The sequence below is a fragment of the Bos indicus x Bos taurus genome, chromosome 28, assembly GCF_003369695.1.
Source record: "Bos indicus x Bos taurus breed Angus x Brahman F1 hybrid chromosome 28, Bos_hybrid_MaternalHap_v2.0, whole genome shotgun sequence".
NCBI classification, from domain to species: domain Eukaryota; kingdom Metazoa; phylum Chordata; class Mammalia; order Artiodactyla; family Bovidae; genus Bos; species Bos indicus x Bos taurus.
The window spans coordinates 44,476,431-44,502,109 of record NC_040103.1 but is presented as its reverse complement, the minus strand read 5'-3'; the positions used below and the strand labels follow the sequence as shown (position 1 = coordinate 44,502,109).

The following is a 25,679-nucleotide window of genomic DNA, read 5'->3' as shown; positions in this document are numbered from 1 at the left end:
ACACTGGGGGTTGCTCAACAACATAATGTAAGTTATAAATCCAGGAATCACTCCAATCTTCCGAGGCTCCATGCTGGCAGGTAAGAGATATGGGGAATGACAGTAGTTCATAAAATTAGCCCAACAGGAACAATATTCTAGAACTTGGCACCTGTCTCCTACTCACTCTTACACCAAAGCTCAATGAACATTTTTCTTTCTCTTCAGTCCTCTTAATAAAACACTTTTCCTAAGATAATAGTGTTTGACTCTAGCATCTCAATATTAAGCTGAAGGTTTGCAATGTGGAGTGTCAGAGTGTGTGTGTGTGTGTGTGTGTGTGTGTGTGTGACTAGCCTGCCTTGGGCCAAGCTCTCTGAAGTGATGCTTATGCAACCAAACTGCTCACCTCAGAACGACACTCAAGGTGCCTCTGCTTCTGTCCCAGTTACAGCAGTCCCTGTTACAGTTGGCCACTGTTTCTGACACAGGCACGCACAAGTGTTTTCATGGGGAACAGGGCATTCTCCTCCAAGAGTTATTCTCTTCCAAGAAATCAAGAGATCTCTCTGGGGTAGGAAAAAGGATCAGAAAAGGAAACACACTTGTCACAGTCTGTTGTCTTCAAATGGGGTGACTGTACATCCCATGCTCCCAGTGCTCCTGGATGACAGAGCCCTGGGTCCAGAGGCAGAATTTTTCATACCACAAAGCTTCTTCTCAACGTTGACCTCTGAAACCCCAGAAAGGAGCAGACAGAATAAAGCAATCACAATTCACTGTCCCCATTCTTGGTGAAAATTTGGTTCCAGGACTACTTAGGGTTCTGATGAGAGTTCAGACTCTGCCTCCCCCAGTTGGTAATAGCCTAGCCAACTCTGATGCTGGGTGGGATTGGGGGCAGGAGGAGAAGTGGACAACAGAGGATGAGATGGCTGGATGGCATCACCAAACTCGATGGTGAGTTTGAGTGAACTCCGGGAGTTGGTGATGGACAGGGAGGCCTGGTGTGCTCTGGTTCACGGGGTTGCAAAGAGTCAGACATTGCTGGAGTCCAGCTCCAGCAGCCAGGGAATCAGCCTGAATGGGTGAGTGGGGTCGGTGGGGGATGATGTAGCCTCTGAGTCAAAGTACGGGACTACATGTTTATTTCAAGCTTCAGGTTCTCTTTTATACTTTGACAAAAGCATTAGGTCAGAGGTTTGACATTTTTACTTTCCCCCACCCAGATTGTCTCCAGAAATCAGGGTTGCCCTACAAACAGAGTTTCTGCTTCAGTGATTCTCTCAGAATCAGCTTTACTATTATCTACTTCCTCTTGTGTGTCCTATACTTAGCTTCTGATTAACTCATGCTACATTCCTCAGTTTATTTCTTATCTTTCTAAATCCTCTTTGCCCCTAGCATCTTAAGATCACTATCTCCTAAAAAGGCTTCTAGCTATTCTTAATTATTCCTTAACCCTAAGCTCAGCAAACTTCTTTTGCCATAAACATTCCCCTCACAAACAGGTCTCAGATAACAATCCTTCCCATGGCCTCAAGCTATAGCCTGCAGGCTCATCCTGCAACATTCTTTGTAAAGATCCTTGAACAAATGTCAATGGTTACTTTATAGATTATTTTCTGGGCACAACTACAGAAGGCTTTGTGCTTTCTCATGCTCCTCTCAAGAACAATAAGCACCTTAACATTCTTTCCAGCCAACTCAACCGAAGAAAGGAATAAACAAGTCAGAATCACAAGAGCTAACTCCTTCATCCCGGGACTGTGCCTGTGGGATGAGGAGACGGGGTTGAGGCTGTGCCTCCACTTTGTCAGTAATGCCTAACGCGGCTCCCGACAGGACATGACTGAGCGACTGAACTGAACTGAACACGCAAAATTGTTGTCTACCTCCTATACCAACTAAGGGGTCAGGCAGCTTCTTCTGAGTTCAGCCCTGAGAGCTGCTGAGACGTGTCTCCTTCTTCTGCAGCACAACGTTGTGCTAACCCATCTGCTCCTAGACTGCTACTGCTCTATGCTCCTCCATCAGATGCTCACCTTTCCACATGGAGAAGCATCCTTGACCCACTGTATTACTGCCCATGCTTCTGACATGCACGTCTGAGGTCTCCGTAACAGTTTTCCCAGACGACGGCGTTTAGTCACCAAGCAACGAGGAACTGAAAGGACGTGGACGGAAAGCAGAGACAGGACTGCGGGAAGCTAACTGATCGCTGTTGAAAACAAGCGTCACCAGACACCTTTGCATGTCTCTTCCCTCTCGTTGCCTGTGTGTGATCGGCTCCCAGATGTTCCTGTTGTTTTCTGCCAAGTTTTGTCCAAGAAATTTATGACGATTTCCCAAGGGATCCTAAAGTCCCAATTGGAATGTGTCTACCTGTTTGAGGTGAAAGTCCAGATTAAAATCATCTACACAGGAAGTGTTCACTGAGGCCGGAGCACTGAGGTTTAATAAAGCAAGTCATGGAGAAGGGCTGGACCACACGCTGGGTATTGTCAGCTCTGGGGATGGCGCTGGATTCTGAGGAAGGCAACGAAAAGCCGCCATCCTCACGCAATCATTCTTCATGTCTCCACCAACATTATGATTCTTTTCATCAGATATTTGTGTCTGGAGAATATTTTTGTTGCCTTTCTCTTTGAAAAAGAAAAATCTCTTTGAAAAAGGAGAAGCACAAATTTCTTCCTCTTCAGGGCAGAAAAGGGAACACTAGGTGTTTTCTTCAACATACTAACATGGCCAGCCTCTCTCTTTTGAAATGAAATCTGTAAAGTGGATGCCAGAGTTCTTCAAAACACAGGAGAGCAAGTTTGAGACATGACTTCCAGGGAGGAGAAGCTGTTGCCATAGCAACCACCCTTTGGAAGGCTGCTTCTCCTCCTGGGGTATCTCAGCTAGGCTGCTGACACGGGAGTTACCCATTTTTCTTTGGCCTCTAGCTTCCTATTGAAAGCCAGGTGGCTAACCTCCCAGAGTCTATTGTCTGGCAACACTGGGGCATACAGTAGCTGTCCGGAGATCTGTCTGAATATCTCCCCACTACTCTTCAAAGTCAAAGCAAATTTCATAGAAATTTTCAGGAGCTTTTGTGTGTGTCCCCCCTTCCCTGGTGGCTCAGTTGGTAAAGAAGTTGCCTGTCAATACGAGAGACCCAGGTCTGATCTCTGGGTCAGGAAGGTCCCTTAGATAAGGAAATGGAAATCCACACAAGGATTCTTGAGGGGAGAATCCCATGTACAGAGGAGCCTGGTGGGTTACAGTCCTAAGGGTTGCAAAGAGTTGGACATTACTGAGCAACTAAGAACACACAAGCACACATGTGTTATCTCTTATATGTGGACTCTAAAAATGAAACAGACTAGTGAATATTAAAAAAAAAAAGACTCACAGATACAGAAAACAAACTTGTAGTGCCAGTGAGGAGAGGGAAGTAGGGAGTGGCAAGACAGGGGTGAGGACAAGAGGCACAGACTACTATACATAAAATAAGTAAGCCACAATGATGCATTGCACAGCACAGAAAATGTGGCCAAAATAACTATACATGGAGTATACTATTTTAAAATGTGACCCACTAGGACTTCCTTCAGAGAAGGCAATGGCAACCCACTCCAGTACTCTTCCCTGGAAAATCCCATGGGCGGAGGAGCCTGGAATGCTGCAGTCCATGGGGTTGCGAAGAGTCGGACATGACTGAGCAACTTCACTTTCACTTTACACTTTCATGCATTGGAGAAGGAAATGGCAACCCATTCCAGTGTTCTTGCCTGGAGAATCCCAGGGACAGTGGAGCCTGGTGGGCTGCCGTCTATAGGGTCGCACAGAGTTGGACACGACTGAAGAGACTTAGCAGCAGCAGCAGCAACAGGACTTCCTTGGTATTCCAGTGGTTAAGAATCCTCTTGCCAATACAGGGGACACAGGTTAGATCCCTGGTCTTGGGAGGTTTCACATACCTTGGAGAACTAAGCCTAAGCGCCGAAAATACTGAAGCCCATGTGTCTAGAGCCTGTGCTCCGCAACAAGAGAAGCCACGACAATAAGAAACCCAATAAGAAACCCAAACACTACAATGCAGAGTAGCCCCCACCTGCCACAACCAGAGAACACCTGCACACAGCAAGGAAGGCCCAGTGTAGCCAAAAATAAAAGTGAATAAATAAAACCAAAAGAAATTTACTTTTTAAAAATGCAAAACTATGTTGTACCTCTGAAATCTGTATAATATTGTAAATCACCTATACTGCAATAAAAAATATGAAATAACATTAAAGAAAGAACTTTAAAGTTTTTAATTCTGAAACTTTGTTGGACCCATTTAATAGCTCTAAAAATTTTACTGTCTATGCCCTAGAATTTTCTATGTACAAAATTATGGCATCTGTGAATAAGATAATCTTATTCCTGCTTTCCAATCTGAATGCCTTTTATTTATTTTTCTTGCCTAATTGCTCTTGTAACAACCTCTAGGACAGTGTAAAATAGAGACATCCTCTTCTTTTTGAATTTAGGGAGCAAGTGTTCAGTCTTTCCTCATCAAAGATACTATTATTCAGTGATTTTTAATAGATACACTTCATCAGGTTGAGAAATTTCCCTCTTGTATTTAGTTTTCCAAATGTTTTTGTCATGGGAAGTTTCAGTTCCGTTCAGTCTCTCAGTTGTGTCGGACTCTGCGACCACAATGGACTGCAGCACGCCAGGCTTCACTGTCCATCATGAGCTCCTGGAGCTTGCTCAAACTCATGTCCATCGAGTCAGTGATGCCATCCAACCATCTCATCCTCTGTTGTCCCCTTCTCCTCCCACCTTCAGTCTTTCCCAGTATCAAGGTGTTTTCTACTGAGTCAGCTCTTCACATCAGGTAGCCAAAGTATTGGAGTTTCAGGTTCAGCATCAGTCCTTCCAATGAATATTCAGGACTGATTTCCTTTAGGATGGACTGGCTTGATCTCCTTTAAGTCCAAGGGACTCTCAAGAGTCTTCTCCAACACCACAGTTAAAAAGCATGAATTCTTCCATTTGTCAAATGGTTTTCTGCATCTATTGTGATCATCATGTGTTTGAGGTCCTTTATTTTATTAATATGGTGTATACTATTGACTGATTTTTATATGTTAAAGTAGCCTTGCATTTATGGGATAAACCCCACTTGGTGATTGTGTGTTATCCTTCATAATATGTTCCTGATTTAGGTTTGTCAGCATTATCTTGGGCATTCTTATGTACCTCTTTTCATCACAGAAATCCGTGTGTAGTTTTGTTTTCTTTCTTTGTAGTTTTCTTTTCTTATGACACTTTCCTTTAGTCTTGATATCAGGGTAATACTGATCTCATGGAAAGAGCTGAAAAGTGATTGTTTCACTTTATTTTTAGAAGTCTGTGAATAATTGGAGCTAATTCTTCCTTAAATGTTTCATAGAAATCATTAGTAAAGACATGTCTTCCTGAGCTTTTTTGGGGGAAGTTTTTGATCACTAATAGGTTTCTCAATTGTTATTTACTTATTTGTATTTTCTCTTTATTCTTGAGTTACTTTGTGCTTTCCCATAATTTTTTTTTTTCCAATTCACCGATATCTCTGATTCTTATCCATTCTTGGACCTAGGCAAAAAGTGAAAAGCTTCCCTTCTTTTCTCCTTTTAAATTCTCCCTTAGTATCATGGAAATTGCTGCTCTTTAGGGCTTAGTTGGAGAAGGACATGGCAACCCACTCCAGTGCTCTTGCCTAGAGAATCCCATGGACAGAGGAGCCTGGTGAGCTACAGTCCATGGGGTCGCAGAGAGTCAGACACGACTGACTGACCTAAGCACGGGGCTTAGTTGTCTGAACAAGTTATTCAATGTGGCCAAACTCATTGCCCAACCAATTTGTTTCATGCAAAGCTGGTTTTAGTTTATAACACTAATAGTTGATCAATCAAATCAAAGCCACATACTCAGCTAGATGTATTTAACAGAATTTGAAATTTGTTCTGTTTTTTTTTTTTTTCTCTCTAAAATAATAAGATGTCATTTTAAACTGATAAATACAGAAGAAATATTTTGACTGGAGAGGTTCCTATTTTTGTTTCAACTTAAGATTCTATATTCAGATAATAGCCTCAAAAGATCCCAAAATAATAAATGCCTGTGTTTTCTAACACATGAGGATGCTAAAGTTTTATTAGTCTGAAAGTCTTGGCTAACAGGGTTCATACACAGAAAACACAGTTTAAACTCATCATACTGGTGACTTAAAGTTATTGATGGAACTCCTGAACATATTCATTCTGACCTATTCTGGTCCACATGGGCTGGGTCAAAGCAAACCAGTCTTTGGCAAGGAGACTGTGAGTTCTAACCCGACACAGCACCTTATAATCTGGAGGGAACCCCAAGCTCTCAGTTTCTTCTAAGGAGTAAAGGGTCACTTCCTGCAGTTCTTTCCCCTGGGTCAGTAGAGTGTAGTAGGCAAATATAGCAGCTCTCAGTTTCTCCCTAGATATAGAAGGAATTTCTTTTTCTTTGGGATGCCTTTGGTCATTGACTCCTGAACAATGTTATGAACCTCTGTCCATAGTTCTTCAAGCACTCTGTCTACCAGATCTAATCCCTTGAATCTATTTGTCACCTCCATTGTAGAATCATAAGGGATTTGATTTAGGTCATACCTGAATGGCCAAGTGGTTTTCCCTCCTTTCTTTAATTTGATCCTCAATTTTGCAATAAGGAGCTGATGATTTGAGCCACAGTCAGCTACAGATCTTGTTTTTACTGACTGAACAGAACTTCTCCATCTTCAGCTGCAAAGATATAATCAATCTGAATATAATATAAAGAATATAATCAGTCGGTATGGACCTAAGAGAGGCAGAAGAGATTAAGAAGAGGTGGAAAGAATAAAGAGAAGAACTATACAAAACAGATCTTAATGACTGGGATAACCATGATGGTATGGTGACTCACCTAGAGCCAGACATCCTGGAATGTGAAGTCAAGCGGGCCTTAGGAAGCACCAATACAAACAAAGCTAGTGGAGGTGATGGAATTCCAGTTGAGCTATTTCAAATCCTACAAGATGATGCTGTGAAAGTGCTGCACTCAATATGCCAGCAAATTTGGAAAACTCAACAGTGGTCAGACGACTGGAAAAGGTCAGGTTTTATTCCAATCCCAAAGAAGGGCAGTGCAAAAGAACGTTCAAATTTCCAGACAATTGTGCTCACATTCAAATTTCAAGACAATTGTGCTCATTTTACATGAGAGTAAGGTTATACTCAAAATCCTTCAAGCTAGGCTTCAGTAGTACATGAACCAAGAACTTCCAGATGTACAAGCTGGCTTTAGAAAATGTAGAGGAACCAGAGATCAAATTGCTAACATTTTTTTGGATCATATAGAAAGCAAGGGAATTCCAGAAAAACATCTACTTCTGCTTCTGGACTACTTGAAAGCCTTTGACTGTGTGGATCAGATCAAACCGTGGAAAATTCTTACAGTTATGGGAAGACCAGACCACCTTACCTGTCTCCTGACAAACCTGTATGCAGGTGAAGAAGCAATAGTTAGAACTGGACATGGGTCAATGGACTGGATCAAAATTGGGAAAGGATTATGACAAGGCTGCTTATCATTACCCTGTTTATTTACCTAATATTCAGAGTATATCATGTAAAATGTCGGGTTGGATGAATCACAAGCTGCAATCAAGATTTCTGGAAGAAATATCAACAACCTCAGATACGCAGATAATACCATTCTAATGGCATAAAGTGAAGAGGCACTAAGAGACATCCTCTTTCATGAGGATGAAAGAGAAGAGCAAAAAAGCTGACTTAAAACACAACTTTTTTAAAAAGTTAAGATCATGGCATCTGGTTCCATCACTTCACGGCAAATAGAAGTGGAAAAAATAGAAATGGTGATAGATTTTATTTTGGGGGGCTCCAAAATGACTGCAGACAGTAACTAGAGTAATGAAATTCAAAGACCCTTTTTGGAAGGAAAGCTAAGACAAACATAGACAGCATATTAAAAAGCAAAGACATCACTTTACTGACAAAGGTCCGTATATTCAACGCTATGGTTTTTCAAGTAGTCATGTATGGATGACATTTGGCCCATGAAGAAGGCTGAGCGGTGAAGAACTGATGCCTTTGAATTGTAGTGTTGAAGAAGACTCTTGAGAGCCTTGGATGCAAGGAGATCAAACCAATCCTAAAGGAAATCAACCCAGAATATTCATTGGAAGGACTGATGCTAAAGCTGATGCTCCAATACTTTGGCCACCTGATGCGATGAGCCAGCTCATTGGAAAAGATGTTGATGGTGGAAAAGGTTGAAGGGAAAAGAAGAGGGAAGTAGAGGAGGAGATGGTTAGACAGCATCACAGATGCAATGGCCACGAGTTTGAGCAAACTCTGGGAGATAGTGAATGAAAGGGAAGCCTAGTGTGCTGCAGTCCATGGATTTGCAAAGAGTCGGACATGGCTTATCAACTGAACAACTACAAATACAAGGAATTAGACAACATTTCTAGCACCCTAACTTTTCCAGTTGCTACAAGGGGTTTGGCTTCTATCAGGGCTGAGATAATAGAGCTTGACAAAACTTAGTCTCTTGAGACACACTAACAGCAAAGACAGTGGCTTGTATGAGCACAAGGTTTGGGTCATTTTGGCTGGCTGGTGATGTCCATCTCCTGCACTAGCCTGGTTCAGGACTCCAGGCTGTGAAGATTGGCTCTTTTATCTAATACACATAAACCAAAATAGAGGACTCTCAGGACTTCCAAAATTTTATCAGGTTTAAATATTATTCATTTAACTTCTATTTTGGAAAGGAGAGAGACAAAGGCAGAGATGTCCTTGGAAAACCATAATTCCTAGGATAACATAATTAAGTCACTTCCAAACATAAAAATCTGAATCACCGAGTACTATTAACAATGTAAAATTCTTCCTAATAAGATTATGCCTTAACTTATAAGCAATTTTCAAATCAAGCTAAAGGAAATACACACTCACACCAGACGTGGTAAAAATCAAACGCACATTATGCACATGCAGTATGAGACGTGACAGGACCTACGTCCCATTAGGGCCAATTATCTTCTGGTGGGAGCCACTTCCTCAGTGAACCTTCAAACACAGGAAATGAGTTCATTTTGATCCCCTTTTTTCATTTTTAATGCACTCATTTTCTGTTTATATTTTTCTAATTATGAGTTCAATTAGTTTTTGCTACATAAAATGTCATGGAGGACACTGGCAACTCCTACACCTAAAGTCACACTAAGGAGAAAATACCTCTTAGATGGGAGGAAAGAATTTGCTACTGGGATCAACTACCTTTGAGCAATTTGTTGATTCCAGGACTTGGCAACATCAATTACAGGGGGGAAAACAACTACAGATTTTTAGAGTTTTACAGTTTGTTTATATTTCAAGAAAGAATTAATAAAGAAAAGTTTATTGAAAACATTTGATACATCTGGAAGATGATACACTGAAAGAGCCCATATAAAAATCTGGAGTTACACTGAGCTGTTTGTACACTAGAACCAATAGACCCAAGGAAGAACTAGTGAGAATACAACTGATTCATTCACAGAAGTAGATTCAAATAATGAAACACCATTAAGTTGTACTATGACTTTATATACTTTTCAGAAATAATTTGTTTCTGGAATATCACACATTAACTATCAAATGGTAAAGAAGGGTGTCTATTTATTTTTTCTGAAATATCATAAACAAAACACATAAAAATGCATCATGGACAGAAATTATAAAATCTGGCAACATTTTTATCTTTACATTAATGACTTTGTATATTATGACTTATGTATAATAGTTGGCTCCATAAATATTATTTGAAGTTAATTTACTTAAGCCCAATAAGTAGAAAAGGAAAGGAAGATAGCTTTAGCAGAATATAGAGAACAAATGAAATTTTCAAATAGAAGAAGGAACTGAATTGCAAAATAAGACACTACCCATCCAGCTGAAAAGTAGCACAAGCTAGATTGCTATATGGAGAGCTTCTCAAGAATAGATTTTGCCAATGGTGGGAACTTGACCTAGAGGATCAAGCCCATCTGCTTAGCCTCCAAAGCTCTATTTCTTCAACCTCATCCCAAACAGTGTGTCCCTCAGAGCCTGGTGGACCTGCTTGTTCCTCAGGGTGTAGATGACAGGGTTCAGCACTGGGGTCACCACCGTGTTCACAAGGGCAGCCTCCTTGTTGGAGTCCAGCCTGTCCACCTGCTTCGGTTTCAGGTAAATAAACACACAGCTGCCGTACATCAGAGAGAGGACAATGAGGTGAGAGGAGCAGGTGGAGAAAGCTTTCTGTCGCTCCTTGGCTGATGGGAGTCGCAGGATTGTGATGACTATGTTGCTGTAGGCAGTGATGGTTACAACAAGGGATAGTAGAATGACAAACGAAGTAACAAAGAAGAAATATATTTCAACAGATCTGGTGTCAGAGCAAGAGAGATGAATTAAGGAGCCAAGGTCACAGAAGAAATGAGAGACGATATTGGGGCCACAGAATGATAACTGGGAAACTTTGAGCATCAAACAAGTGATTAAGATGAAGGACAAAGAATAGCACAAGAAAATCAGTAGGAAACTAACCCTCAGGCTCATGATGGATGCATAGTGCAGAGGCTTGCAGATGGCCAGGTATCGATCCAACGACATCACTGCCATGAGAAAGAAAATCACTGCACCAATAAATAAAAAGAAGAAGGCTTGTGTGAGGCAAGCAGGAAAGGGAATTGTTTGCCTTCCTGAAAGGAAGATGGACAGCAGTTTAGGAATGACTGTGGTGATGAAACAGCATTCGCAGAAGGAGAAAGTACTCAGCAAAACATACATTGGCGTCTGGAGGTGATAGTCAGCCCAGGTGATGAAGATTATGACCACGTTTCCCATGATAGAGGCCAGGTATGCGAGCAGGTGCACCAGAAAGAGGAGGCCCCCCAAGTGCTGGGCAACAGGAAACGCCTCCAGAACGAACTCCTGGACGGTGGACTCATTTTTCACCCCCACAGTTCTCCCTGATTCTCTGACTCTCATCATTCTCTGATTAACCTGTGGAACGGAAAATACTATCACTGGAAAAAAAAAAACAATTTAAATGATGACAAGTCTTAAAAAAAATAAAATAATCACTAATTTCAGCTGTATTTGTGAAGCAGGGATCATTTCATATCTTTAAAATATTTTACTATAAATGACATTTTACTATTATAACATTATTATATTATCTATATTAATTATTAATGAATTAAGATTCATTTTTTATTCTTGATAATTATTTTTAATGTGTCACTTAACTCTTCTGGACAATAACATCTGTGAATAATTGGCTACAAAGAAAACAGGGCAAAATAAAAATGATTGTTTATAGACACATCCGCAACTTATGGTTAACAATGAAGGCCGTCATCCTGCAGAAAATGCATCTCAGGGGCTCACAGTGTTCATTTCTATGCTTCAGGTATGACAGGCAGTGTAGGAACCCTCCTACGCACTGAACCAAGCCCTTTGAAAATGTAAAGTGCCAAAGAGTCACTTTCTTATTACCGTGTTCCAAATCAGTTGTTTTCCTAACGTCTCTTCAGGCTGAGTTCTTTCTTCAAGACCCAGTGTGAGCAGTAAAGCGAGTATATTATAATATTATAACGACACAGTCTGTGGTTTAAGGGAAACCATATCTAAAATTGGGGGGAAATGGTTTCATGACTTGTTAATCAGATTCAATGAACACACAGTGACTGGGTGACTCGGCTTCCCTCACACTCTACCTCCCTCGCAGAATAGTAGTGCTCCATTCTGCAATTAGTCATAGATTACTCATCAACATTCCTTTTCTGGGAATAAATTTTTACACTTGAGGTCTTCAGTGTGGCAGAATTAAACCTGAATTTCATTGCAATCACTAGATTAACATTTGTCTTTATTAAAAAAAAAAATGCAAAAGCCTAATTAGAAACTAAGTATATTGCTAGAATCACTGGGGAAGGGGTCTGGGCATCTGCTGTGAATCAGTGCTTGAGTGAATAAGAAATCATAATTTAATTGTATTTTACTTACTTCCTTTTGGCCAAAACTATTACTTTACCTGGTGGCCCAGATGGTAAAGAATCCATCCGCCACGCAGGAGACTTGGGTTCGATCTCTGGGTTGGGAAGATCCCATGGCAGACGGAATGGCTACGCACTCTGGTATTCTTGCCTGGAGAACCTCATGGACAGAGGAGCCTGGTGGGCTCCAGTCCATGGTGTCGCCAACTATCGGACATGACTGAGTGACTAGCACTCTTTTTCATTACTTTAACCATGCGGGATCCACATCAGATACTTTAACATACCAGTCTCTGGTTAAAATATCTGACCTGTTAGACTGCAAGCTAGCCCCATGATCAAGTACTCACCACGAAGCAGTTCACAGGAAACTGTGTTTTTGACAAGGTGCTTCTTTCTATTGTTGAAACAAAGCAGGCTAATGTAACATTCTCCTAGGCTAATGGAACAGGGGAAAAACACTCTTACTTGAGATATACCTTTCTTTGACCTAATACAAAATTGACAGATGCCTTATGTTCTACATTAGTAGGAAAATATTAGGACTCCATTAAAAAAATACACTTCCAAACTCTGGAGGATTAACAGTCATAGTTTTTTCAACTGCAATCTGACTGATAAATTCTGGACCGTTAAGACAATACAAACTGCCCCAATCATCCAGTAGCACTTTCTGATGTTACTATTTGGAATACCTGGACATATTTATTTCCATTCTACAATGCATCATGAACAACAAACTTTCTTGATTTTGCATCCATCCCAGAAGAGAATCAAAAAGAAGAGAAAACAAAGGTCAATTTCCTTGTTTAATGACCCTGTTATCAGTCACTGCCCAATCAACCTGTCACCCCACCAAATATAGGTAAGGATCACAGCAGTCCTAAGCGAGAACACATTCAAATGCCCGTATGATGTAATTATCACAGGCTTATTTATCATCACCAGTGACGATGCATTGGGTCCAAAGGACACACCTCTGGAACTTTAAAATTCATTACAGGAGATTTTTTTCTTAATGGGATGGAAGTATAATCAGAACAGAGTCTCAGATGACATTTAATTGCTTCATATTTGGAAATAGGAAATTCCAGCTGACATGTATCATAATTACCCCTTCACTGCATATGGTAAGATACTACTTTCATTTTTAATAGGCTACACAGTCCTCTGATAATCCTCAAAGGTACATTTTGCACAATTTCCTGTTGTTTAGTTGCCTAGGTGTGTCCAACTCTTCTGTGACCCCATAGACCGTAGCCTGCCAGGCTTCTCTTTCCATGCGACTTCCCAGGCAAGAAGACAAGAGTGTGTTGCCATTTCTTCTCCAGGAGATCTTCCCGACCCAGGAATTGAACTCGTGTCTCCTGTTTCCTGTATTGGCAGAAGGATTCTTTACCACTGTGCCACCTCAGAAGACGTGAAGTTGTATAAGAACGTTTTCAACTGTCAAGCAAAGTATTCTTTGTAAAATTCTTGCTAACTTCTAGTTTTTGATATTTTCAACAGAGAATGTAAACTCTATAGGACTTCCCAGGTGGTTCGATGGTTTAAAAAAAAAAAAAAACACCCACCTACAATGAAACAGAAGCAGGTTAAACTTCTGGGCAGGACAGATCCCCTGGAGAAGAAAATGGCAACCCACTCTCGTATTCTTGCCTGGGAAATCCCGTGGACAGAGGATCCTGGCGAGCTACAGTTCATGAAGTTGTCAAGAGTCAGATTTCCCTTAGAGACTAAACCACAACCACCACCACCACCATGCTTAGTGAAATAAGTCAGACAGGGAAAGATAAATACTATATGTTATCTCTTGGGCTTCCCTGATGGCTCAGCAGGTAAAGAATCCACCTCCAGTGCAGGAGTTGTGGGCTAGATCCCTGGGTATGGAACATCCCCTGGAGGAGGAAATGGCAATCCACTCCAGTATTCTTGCCTGAAAAATCACATGGACAGAGGAGCCTGATGGGCTACAGTCCAAAGGGTTGCAAAGAGTTGGACACGACTGAGCAATTAAGCACCAACAAGCACCCAATTGGTCTCTCTTATATGTGATTTCTAAAAATGAAAGAAACTAGTGAATATTACTTTAAATGATACAATAGACCAGTTAGACCTAATTGATATCTATAGAACATTTCACCCCAAAACAATGAATTTCACCTTTTTCTCAAGTGCACACGGAACCTTCTGCAGGATAGATCACATCCTGGGCCATAAATCTAGCCTTGGTAAATTCAAAATAATTGAAATCATTCCAAGCATCTTTTCTGACCACAATGCAGTAAGATTAGATCTCAATTATGGAAGAAAAACTATTACAAATTCCAACATATGGAGGCTGAACAACACACTGCTGAATAACCAACAAATCACAAAAGAAATTAAAAAAAAATCAAAATATGCATAGAAATGAATGAAAATGAAAACACAACAACCCAAAACCTATGGGACACTGTAAAAGCAGTGCTAAGGGGAAAGTTCATAGCAATACAGGCATACCTCAAGAAACAGGACAAAAGTCAAATAAATAACCTAACTCTACACCTAAGGCAACTAGAAAAGGAAGAAATGAAGAACCCCAGGGTTAGTAGAAGGAAAGAAATTTAAAAATTAGGGCAGAAATAAATGCAAAAGGAACAAAAGAGACCATAGCAAAAATCAACAAAGCCAAAAGCTGGTTCTTTGAAAGGATAGATAAAATTAACAAACCATTAACCAGACTCATCAAGAAACAAAGGGAGAAAAATCAAATTAATAAAATTAGTAAGGAAAATGGAGAGATCACAACAGACAACACAGAAATACAAAGAATCATAAGAGACTACTATCAGCAATTATATGCCAATAAAATGGACAACGTGGAAGAAATGGACAGTTCTTAGAAAAGTACAACTTTCCAAAATGGACCCAGGAAGAAATAGAAAATCTTAACGATGCATCACAAGCATGGAAATTGAAACTGAAATCAGAAATCTTCCAGCAAAAAACAGCCCAGGTCCAGATGGCTTACAGCTGAATTCTACCAAAAATTTAAAGAGCTGACACCTATCCTACTCAAACTCTTCCAGAAAATTGCACAGGAAGGTAAACTTCCAAACTCATTCTATGAGGCCACCATCACCCTAACACCAAAACCTGACAAAGATGTCACAAAAAAAGAAAACTACAGGCCAATAACACTGATGAACATAGATGCAAAAATCCTTAGCAAAATTCTAGCAATCAGAATCCAACAACACATTAAAAAGATCATACACCCTGACCAAGTGGGCTTTATCCCAGGGATGCAAGGATTCTTCAATATCCGCAAATCAATCAGTGTAATACACCACATTAACAAATTGAAAAATAAAAGCCATATGATTGTCTCAATAGATGCAGAGAAAGTCTTTGACAAAATTCAACATCCATTTATGATAAAAGCTCTCCAGAAAGCAGGAATAGAAGGAACATACCTCCACATAATAGAAGCTATATATGACAAACCCACAGAAACATTATCCTCAATGGTGAAAAATTGAAAGCATTGCCCCTAAAGTCAGGAACAAGACAGGGGTGCCCACTCTCAGCACTACTCCATCAACATAGTTTGGGAAGTTTCGGCCACACCAATCAGAGCAGAAAAAGAAATAAAAGGAATCCAAATTGGAAAAGAAGAAGTAAAACTCTCACTGTTTGCAGATGACATGATCCTCTACATAGAAAACCCTAAAGACTCCACCAGAAAATTACTAGAACTAATCAATGAATATAGTAAAGTTGCAGGATATAAAATCAACACACAGAAATCCCTTGCATTCCTATATACTAACAATGAGAAGATACAAAGAGAAATTAAGGAAAGAATTCCATTCACCATTGCAACGAAAAGAATAAAATACTTAGGAATATATCTTCCTAAAGAAACTAAAGACCTATATATAGAAAACTATAAAACACTAGTGAAAGAAATCAAAGAGGACACTAATAGATGGAGAAATATACCACGTTCATGGATCAGAAGAATCAATATAGTGAAAATGAGTATGTGACTCAAAGCAATCTATAGATTCAATGCAATCCCTGTCAAGCTACCAAAGGTAATTTTAACAGAGCTAGAACAAATAATTTCACAATTTGCATGGAAATAAAAAACCTCGAATAGCCAAAGCAATCCTGAGAAAGAAGAATGGAACTGGAGGAATCAGCTTGCCTGACTTCAGGCTCCACTACAAAGCCACAGTCATCAAGACAGTATGGTACTGGCACAAAGACAGAAATATAGATCAATAGAACAAAATAGAAAGCCCAGAGATAAACCCACGCACCCACAGACACCTTATCTTTGACAAAGAAGGCAAGAATATACAACGGAGAAAAAGCCATCTCTTTAACAAGTGGTGCTGGGAAAACTGGTCAACGTCTTGTAAAAGAATGAAACTAGAACACTTTCTAACACCATACACACAAATAAATTAAAAATGCATTAAAGATCTAAACATAAGACCAGAAACTATAAAACTCTTAGAGGAGAACATAGGTAAAACGCTCTCCGACATAAATCACAGCAGGATCCTCTAGGACCCGCCTCCCAGAATATTGGAAATAAAAGCAAAAATAAACAAATAGGATCTAATTAAATTAAAAGCTTCTGCACAACAAAAGAAACTATAAACAAGGTGAAAAGACAGCCTTCAGAATGGGAGAAAATAATAGCAAATGAAGCAACTGACAAACAACTAATCTCAAAAATATACAAGCAACTGCTATTGCTGCTACTGCTAAGTCACTTCAGTCGTGGTTGACTCTGTGCAACCCCATAGACGGCAGCCCACCAGGCTCCCCCGTCCCTGAGGTTCTCCAGGCAAGAACACTGGAGTGGGTTGCCATTTCCTTCTCCAATGCATGAAAGTGAAAAATGAAAGTGAAGTGTCTCAGTCGTGTCCGACTCTTCACGACAACACGAACTCCAGCCTACCAGGCTCCTACGCCCATGGGATTTTCCAGGCAACTCCTGAAGCTCAATTCCAGAAAAATGGGCCAAAGAACTAAATAGACATTTCTCCAAAGAAGACATACAGGTGGCTAACAAACACATGAAAAGATGCTCAACATCACTCATTATCAGAGAAATGCAAATCAAAACCACAATGAGGTACCATTTCATGCCAGTCAGAATGGCTGCGATCCAAAAGTCTACAAGCAATAAATGCTGGAGAGGATGTGGAGAAAAGGGAACCTTCTTACACTGTTGGTGGGAATGCAAACTAGTACAGCCACTATGGAGAACAGTGTGGAGATTCCTTAAAAAACTGGAAATAGAACTGCCATATGACCCAGCCATCCCACTGCTGGGCATACACACCAAGGAAACCAGAATTGAAAGAGACACGTGTACCCCAGTGTTCATCGCAGCACTGTTTATAATAGCCAGAACATGGAAGCAACCTAGGTGTCCATCAGCGGATGAATGGATAAGAAAGCTGTGGTACATATACACAATGGAGTATTACTCAGCCATTAAAAAGAATACATTTGAATCAGTTCTAATGAGGTGGTTGAAACTGGAGCCTATTATACAGAGTGAAGTAAGCCAGAAGGAAAAACACCAATACAGTATACTAACGCATATATATGGAATTTAGAAAGATGGTAACGATAACCCTGTATACGAGACAGCAAAAGAGACACTGATGTACAGAACAGTCTTTTGGACTCTGTGGGTGCGGGGGTGGGGTGATGATTTGGGAGAATGGCATTGAAACATGTATAATATCATATAAGAAATGAATCGGCAGTCCAGGTTTGATGTAGGATACAGGATGCTTGAGGCTGGTGCACTGGGATGACCCAGAGGGATGGTATGGGAAGGGAGGTGGGAGGGGGATTCAGGATTGGGAACACATGTACACCAGTGGTGGATTCATGTTGATGTATGGCAAAACCAATACAATGTTGTAAAGTAATTAGCCTCTAATTAAAATAAATAAACTAAAAAAAATAGACTCAAAGACATAGGAAAAAATACTAGTAGTTACAGTGGGGAGAGGGAATTGGGAAGGGCAAGACTAGGGTTCAAGAATGAGGTAGGTACTATTATATAAAATAATAAACTACAACGATATATTGTACAACACAGAAAAAATGATACATTGTACAATACTAAAAACTCTAAATGGTGTATAATATTTTTAAAATGTGAATCACTTAGGCTTCCTCGGTGTTCCAGTGGTTAAGAATCTGCCTGCCAACAAAGGGAACGCAGCTTTGATCCCTGGTCCTTGAAGATTCCTCATACCTCGGAGCAACTAATCCTGCGCTCCTCCTCAAGAAAAGTCACTGCAATAAGAATCTCACGCACTACAGTGAAGAGTAGTTACCACTCACCGCAACCAGACAAAGCCTGCACATACAGCGAAGACTAGTATAGCCAAACACAAAAATGAATAAATAAAATATAAAGAAAGTTACTTCTTAAAGTCAAAACTATGTTGTACCTATGAAATTTATGTAATATTGTAAATCACCTCTACTGCAATAAAAATAAAGAAAGAACTTTAAATTTTTAATTCTTTTTTTTTGTTTTGTTTTGTTTTTGTTTGTTTTGTTTTCTTTCTTTTTTTTTTTTTCTCCCTCCTCCCTCCCCATACCATCCCTCTGGGTCGTCCCAGTGCACCAGCCCCAAGCATCCAGTATCGTGCATTGAACCTGGACTGGCATCTCGTTTCATACATGATATTTTACATGTTTCAATGCCATTCTCCTAAATCTTCCCACCCTCTCCCTCTCCCACAGAGTCCATAAGACTGTTCTATACGTCAGTGTCTCTTTTGCTGTCTCGTATACAGGGTTATCGTTACCATCTTTCTAAATTCCATATATATGCGTTAGTATACTGTATTGGTGTTTTTCCTTCTGGCTTACTTCACTCTGTATAATAGGCTCCAGTTTCAACCACCTCATTAGAACTGATTCAAATGTATTCTTTTTAATGGCTGAGTAATACTCCATTGTGTATATGTACCACAGCTTTCTTATCCATTCATCCGCTGATGGACACCTAGGTTGCTTCCATGTTCTGGCTATTATAAACAGTGCTGCGATGAACACTGGGGTACACGTGTCTCTTTCAATTCTGGTTTCCTTGGTGTGTATGCCCAGCAGTGGGATGGCTGGGTCATATGGCAGTTCTATTTCCAGTTTTTTAAGGAATCTCCACACTGTTCTCCATAGTGGCTGTACTAGTTTGCATTCCCACCAACAGTGTAAGAAGGTTCCCTTTTCTCCACATCCTCTCCAGCATTTATTGCTTGTAGACTTTTGGATCGCAGCCATTCTGACTGGCATGAAATGGTACCTCATTGTGGTTTTGATTTGCATTTCTCTGATAATGAGTGATGTTGAGCATCTTTTCATGTGTTTGTTAGCCACCTGTATGTCTTCTTTGGAGAAATGTCTATTTAGTTCTTTGGCCCATTTTTCTGGAATTGAGCTTCAGGAGTTGCCTGGAAAATCCCATGGGCGTAGGAGCCTGGTAGGCTGGAGTTCGTGTTGTCGTGAAGAGTCGGACACGACTGAGACACTTCACTTTCATTTTTCACTTTCATGCATTGGAGAAGGAAATGGCAACCCACTCCAGTGTTCTTGCCTGGAGAACCTCAGGGACGGGGGAGCCTGGTGGGCTGCCGTCTATGGGGTTGCACAGAGTCAACCACGACTGAAGTGACTTAGCAGTAGCAGCAATAGCAGTTGCTTGTATATTTTTGAGATTAGTTGTTTGTCAGTTGCTTCATTTGCTATTATTTTCTCCCATTCTGAAGGCTGTCTTTTCACCTTGTTTATAGTTTCTTTTGTTGTGCAGAAGCTTTTAATTTAATTAGATCCTATTTGTTTATTTTTGCTTTTATTTCCAATATTCTGGGAGGCGGGTCCTAGAGGATCCTGCTGTGATTTATGTCGGAGAGCGTTTTACCTATGTTCTCCTCTAAGAGTTTTATAGTTTCTGGTCTTATGTTTAGATCTTTAATGCATTTTTAATTTATTTGTGTGTATGGTGTTAGAAAGTGTTCTAGTTTCATTCTTTTACAAGACGTTGACCAGTTTTCCCAGCACCACTTGTTAAAGAGATGGCTTTTTCTCCGTTGTATATTCTTGCCTTCTTTGTCAAAGATAAGGTGTCTGTGGGTGCGTGGGTTTATCTCTGGGCTTTCTATTTTGTTCTATTGATCTATATTTCTGTCTTTGTGCCAGTACCATACTGTCTTGATGACTGTGGCTTTGTAGTGGAGCCTGAAGTCAGGCAAGCTGATTCCTCCAGTTCCATTCTTCTTTCTCAGGATTGCTTTGGCTATTCGAGGTTTTTTATTTCCATGCAAATTGTGAAATTATTTGTTCTAGCTCTGTTAAAATTACCTTTGGTAGCTTGACAGGGATTGCATTGAATCTATAGATTGCTTTGAGTCACATACTCATTTTCACTATATTGATTCTTCTGATCCATGAACGTGGTATATTTCTCCATCTATTAGTGTCCTCTTTGATTTCTTTCACTAGTGTTTTATAGTTTTCTATATATAGGTCTTTAGTTTCTTTAGGAAGATATATTCCTAAGTATTTTATTCTTTTCGTTGCAATGGTGAATGGAATTCTTTCCTTAATTTCTCTTTGTATCTTCTCATTGTTAGTATATAGGAATGCAAGGGATTTCTGTGTGTTGATTTTATATCCTGCAACTTTACTATATTCATTGATTAGTTCTAGTAATTTTCTGGTGGAGTCTTTAGGGTTTTCTATGTAGAGGATCATGTCATCTGCAAACAGTGAGAGTTTTACTTCTTCTTTTCCAATTTGGATTCCTTTTATTTCTTTTTCTGCTCTGATTGGTGTGGCCGAAACTTCCCAAACTATGTTGATGGAGTAGTGCTGAGAGTGGGCACCCCTGTCTTGTTCCTGACTTTAGGGGCAATGCTTTCAATTTTTCACCATTGAGGATAATGTTTCTGTGGGTTTGTCATATATAGCTTCTATTATGTGGAGGTATGTTCCTTCTATTCCTGCTTTCTGGAGAGCTTTTATCATAAATGGATGTTGAATTTTGTCAAAGACTTTCTCTGCATCTATTGAGACAATCATATGGCTTTTATTTTTCAATTTGTTAATGTGGTGTATTACACTGATTGATTTGCGGATATTGAAGAATCCTTGCATCCCTGGGATAAAGCCCACTTGGTCAGGGTGTATGATCTTTTTAATGTGTTGTTGGATTCTGATTGCTAGAATTTTGCTAAGGATTTTTGCATCTATGTTCATCAGTGTTATTGGCCTGTAGTTTTCTTTTTTTGTGACATCTTTGTCAGGTTTTGGTGTTAGGGTGATGGTGGCCTCATAGAATGAGTTTGGAAGTTTACCTTCCTGTGCAATTTTCTGGAAGAGTTTGAGTAGGATAGGTGTCAGCTCTTTAAATTTTTGGTAGAATTCAGCTGTAAGCCATCTGGACCTGGGCTGTTTTTTGCTGGAAGATTTCTGATTTCAGTTTCAATTTCCATGCTTGTGATGCATCGTTAAGATTTTCTATTTCTTCCTGGGTCCATTTTGGAAAGTTGTACTTTTCTAAGAACTGTCCATTTCTTCCACGTTGTCCATTTTATTGGCATATAATTGCTGATAGTAGTCTCTTATGATTCTTTGTATTTCTGTGTTGTCTGTTGTGATCTCTCCATTTTCCTTACTAATTTTATTAATTTGATTTTTCTCCCTTTGTTTCTTGATGAGTCTGGTTAATGGTTTGTTAATTTTATCTATCCTTTCAAAGAACCAGCTTTTGGCTTTGTTGATTTTTGCTATGGTCTCTTTTGTTCCTTTTGCATTTATTTCTGCCCTAATTTTTAAATTTCTTTCCTTCTACTAACCCTGGGGTTCTTCATTTCTTCCTTTTCTAGTTGCCTTAGGTGTAGAGTTAGGTTATTTATTTGACTTTTGTCCTGTTTCTTGAGGTATGCCTGTATTGCTATGAACTTTCCCCTTAGCACTGCTTTTACAGTGTCCCATAGGTTTTGGGTTGTTGTGTTTTCATTTTCATTCATTTCTATGCATATTTTGATTTTTTTTTAATTTCTTTTGTGATTTGTTGGTTATTCAGCAGTGTGTTGTTCAGCCTCCATATGTTGGAATTTGTAATAGTTTTTCTTCCATAATTGAGATCTAATCTTACTGCATTGTGGTCAGAAAAGATGCTTGGAATGATTTCAATTATTTTGAATTTACCAAGGCTAGATTTATGGCCCAGGATGTGATCTATCCTGCAGAAGGTTCCGTGTGCACTTGAGAAAAAGGTGAAATTCATTGTTTTGGGGTGAAATGTTCTATAGATATCAATTAGGTCTAACTGGTCTATTGTATCATTTACTTTCACTTTTTTATCATCTACTTTCACTTTCATCAAGAGGCTTTTGAGTTCCTCTTCACTTTCTGCCATAAGGGTGGTGTCATCTGCATATCTGAGGTTATTGATATTTCTCCCAGCAATCTTGATTCCAGCTTGTGTTTCTTCCAGTGCAGAGTTTCTCATGATGTACTCTGCATAGAAGTTAAATAAGCAGGGTAATAATATACAGCCTTGACGTACTCCTTTTCCTATTTGGAACCAGTCTGTTGGTCCATGTCCAGTTCTAACTGTTGCTTCCTGATCTGCATACAGATTTCTTAAGAGGCAGATCAGGTGTTCTGGTATTCCCATCTCTTTCAGAATTTTCCACAGTTTATTGTGATCCACACAGTCAAAGGCTTTGGCATATGACTTTTGGCTCCTCTGTTGGGTGCATATATATTTATAATTGTTATATCTTCTTCTTGGATTGATCCTTTGATCATTATGTAGTGTCCTTCTTTGTCTCTTTTCACAGGCTTTGTTTTAAAGTCTATTTTATCTGATTAGTATTGCTACTCCTGCTTTCTTTTGGTCTCTATTTGCATGGAAAATCTTTTTCCAGCCCTTCAATTTCAGTCTGTATTTGTCCCTTGTTTTGAGATGGGTCTCTTGTAGACAACATATATAGGGGTCTTGTTTTTGTATCCATTCAGCCAGTCTTTGTCTTTTGGTTGCGGCATTCAACCCATTTACGTTTAAGGTAATTATTGATAAGTATTATCCCGTTGCCATTTGCTTTTTTGTTTTGGGTTCGAGTTTATACACCGTTTTTGTGTTTCCTGTCTAGAGAATATCCTTTAGCATTTGTTGGAGAGCTGGTTTGGTGGTGCTGAATTCTCTCAGCTTTTGCTTGTCTGAAAAGCTTTTGATTTCTCCTTCATATTTGAATGAGATCCTTGCTGGGTACAGTAATCTGGGCTGTAGGTTATTTTCTTTCATCATTTTAAGTATGTCTTGCCATTCCCTCCTGGCTTGAAGAGTTTCTATTGAAAGATCAGCTGTTATCCTTACGGGAATCCCTTGTGTGTTATTTGTTGTTTTCCCCTTGCTGCTTTTAATATTTGTTCTTTGTGTTTGATCTTTGTTAATTTGGTTAATATGTGTCTTGGGGTGTTTCGCCTTGGGTTTATCCTGTTTGGGACTCTCTGGGTTTCTTGGATTTGGGTGATTATTTCCTTCCCCATTTTAGGGAAGTTTTCAACTATTATCTCCTCAAGTATTTTCTCATGGTCTTTCTTTTTGTCTTCTTTTTCTGGGACTCCTATGATTCGAATGTTGGGGCATTTAACACTGTCCTGGAGGTCTCTGAGATTGTCCTCATTTCTTTTAATTCATTTTTCTTTTTTCCTCTCTGATTCATTTATTTTTATCATTCTATCTTCTATTTCACTAATCCTATCTCCTGCCTCCGTTATTCTACTATTTGTTGCCTCCAGAGTGTTTTTGATCTCATTTATTGCATTATTCATTATATATTGACTCTTTTTTATTTATTCTAGGTCCTTGTTAAACCTTTCTTGCATCTTCTCAATCCTTGTCTGCAGGCTATTTATCTGTGATTCTATTTTGATTTCAAGATTTTGGATCAATTTCACTATCATTATTCGGAATTCTTTTTCAGGTAGATTCCCTATCTCTTCCTCTTTTGTTTGGTTTGGTGGGCATTTATCCTGTTCCTTTACCTGCTGGGTATTCCTCTGTCTTTTCATCTTGTTTATATTGCTGAGTTTGGGGTGGGCTTTCTGTATTCTGGCAGTTTGTGGAGTTCTCTTTATTATGGAGTTTCCTTGCTGTGGGTGGGGTTGTATCTGTGGCTTGCCAAAGTTTCTTGGTTAGGGAAGCTTGTGTCAGTGTTCTGGTGGGTTGAGCTGGATTTCTTCTCTCTGGAGTGCAATGAAGTGACTAGTAAAGAGTTATGAGATGTCAATGGTTTTGAAGTAATTTTGGGCAGCCTGTATATTGAAGCTTAGGGCTGTGTTCCTGTGTTGCAGGAGAATTTGCATAGTATGTCTTTCTCTGGAACTTGTTGGCCCTTGGGTGGTGCTTGGTTTCAGTGTAGGTATGGAGGCATTTGATGAGCTCCTATCAATTAATGTTCCCTGGAATCAGGAGTTCTCTGATGTTCTCAGAATTTGGACTTAGTCTCCTGCTTCTGGTTTTCAGTCTTATTTTTACAGTAGCCTCAAGACTTCTCCTTATATATAGCACTGTTGATAAAACATCTAGGTTAAAGATGAAAATTTTCTCCACAGTGAGGGACACCCAGAGAGGTTCACAGAGTTACATGGAGAAGAGAAGAGGGAGGAGGGAGTTAGAGGTGACCCAAATTAGATGAGGTGGAATCAAAAGAGGAGAGGGCAAGCTAGCCAGTAATCATTTCCTTATGTGCACTCCACAGTCTGGACCGCTCAGAGATGTTCATGGAGTTATACAGAGAAGAGAAGAGGGAGGAAGGAGACAGAGGTGGTCAGGAGGATAATAGCGGGGAATGAAAGGAGAGAGACAGATCCAGCCAGTAATCAGTTCCCTAAGTGTCCTCCACCGTCTGGAACACACAGAGATTCAGAGAGCTGGATAGAGAAGAGAAGGGGGAGGGACGTGACAGAGGCGACCTAGTGGAGAAAAAGGAGAGTCCAAAGGGAGAGAGAACAGTCAAGCCAGTAATCTCGCTCCCAAGTAAAAATGGGTATTGAAGATTGGGTTCCTAAAGGTACAAAATTGATAACAAATACCAAAAAGCAACGAGTAAAATTCTAGAGTAGAGGTTGGATTTTAAAAAATACAATATTAAAGAAAAGAAGAAGAAGAAGGAAAAAACAAAGTCACAAAAGTTATTAAAAAATATATATATATGAAGTTTGCTTTAAAAATAGTCTTTTTTTTTAAGTAATAGTAGGTTATAAAAATGAAAATTAAAGGAGTAATAGAGGACTTAAAAATTAAAAAGAAGTTAAAAAAAGAAAGAGAGAGACCAAAAAAAAGAATGATCATAAAAATAGTAAAAATATACCTAGGACTTTCTCTGGTGTTGTTGTGGGCAGTGTGGGGTCAGTTCATTTTTGGCTAGTTCCTTGGTCCGGCTTATATTTCTCAAGATCTATAGGCCCCTTCCTATGTAGTCGGTACTAACGACAGGGTTTTAATCTATTGCATCAGTCACTTCCAAGGCGGTTCCCTGGGTTTTGGCTTCTGTTTGCTGGTCTCTTC

At 39.7% G+C, this 25,679-nt stretch overlaps 1 protein-coding gene across 1 annotated transcript; it reads right to left on the bottom strand.

The window, feature by feature from the left end:
• Positions 1-10,088: 10,088 nt before the first annotated feature.
• LOC113885401 (olfactory receptor 6C74-like) lies at positions 10,089-11,054 on the bottom strand. Its single transcript, XM_027530725.1, has one exon. It carries the CDS (start codon positions 11,052-11,054, stop codon positions 10,089-10,091), a length of 966 nt encoding a protein of 321 aa, XP_027386526.1.
• Positions 11,055-25,679: the final 14,625 nt, after the last annotated feature.

Excerpts from the sequence above, each read along its gene's own strand:
- LOC113885401 (XM_027530725.1), bottom strand. The coding sequence starts at position 11,054 with ATGAGAGTCAGAGAATCAGGGAGAACTGTGGGGGTGAAAAATGAGTCC.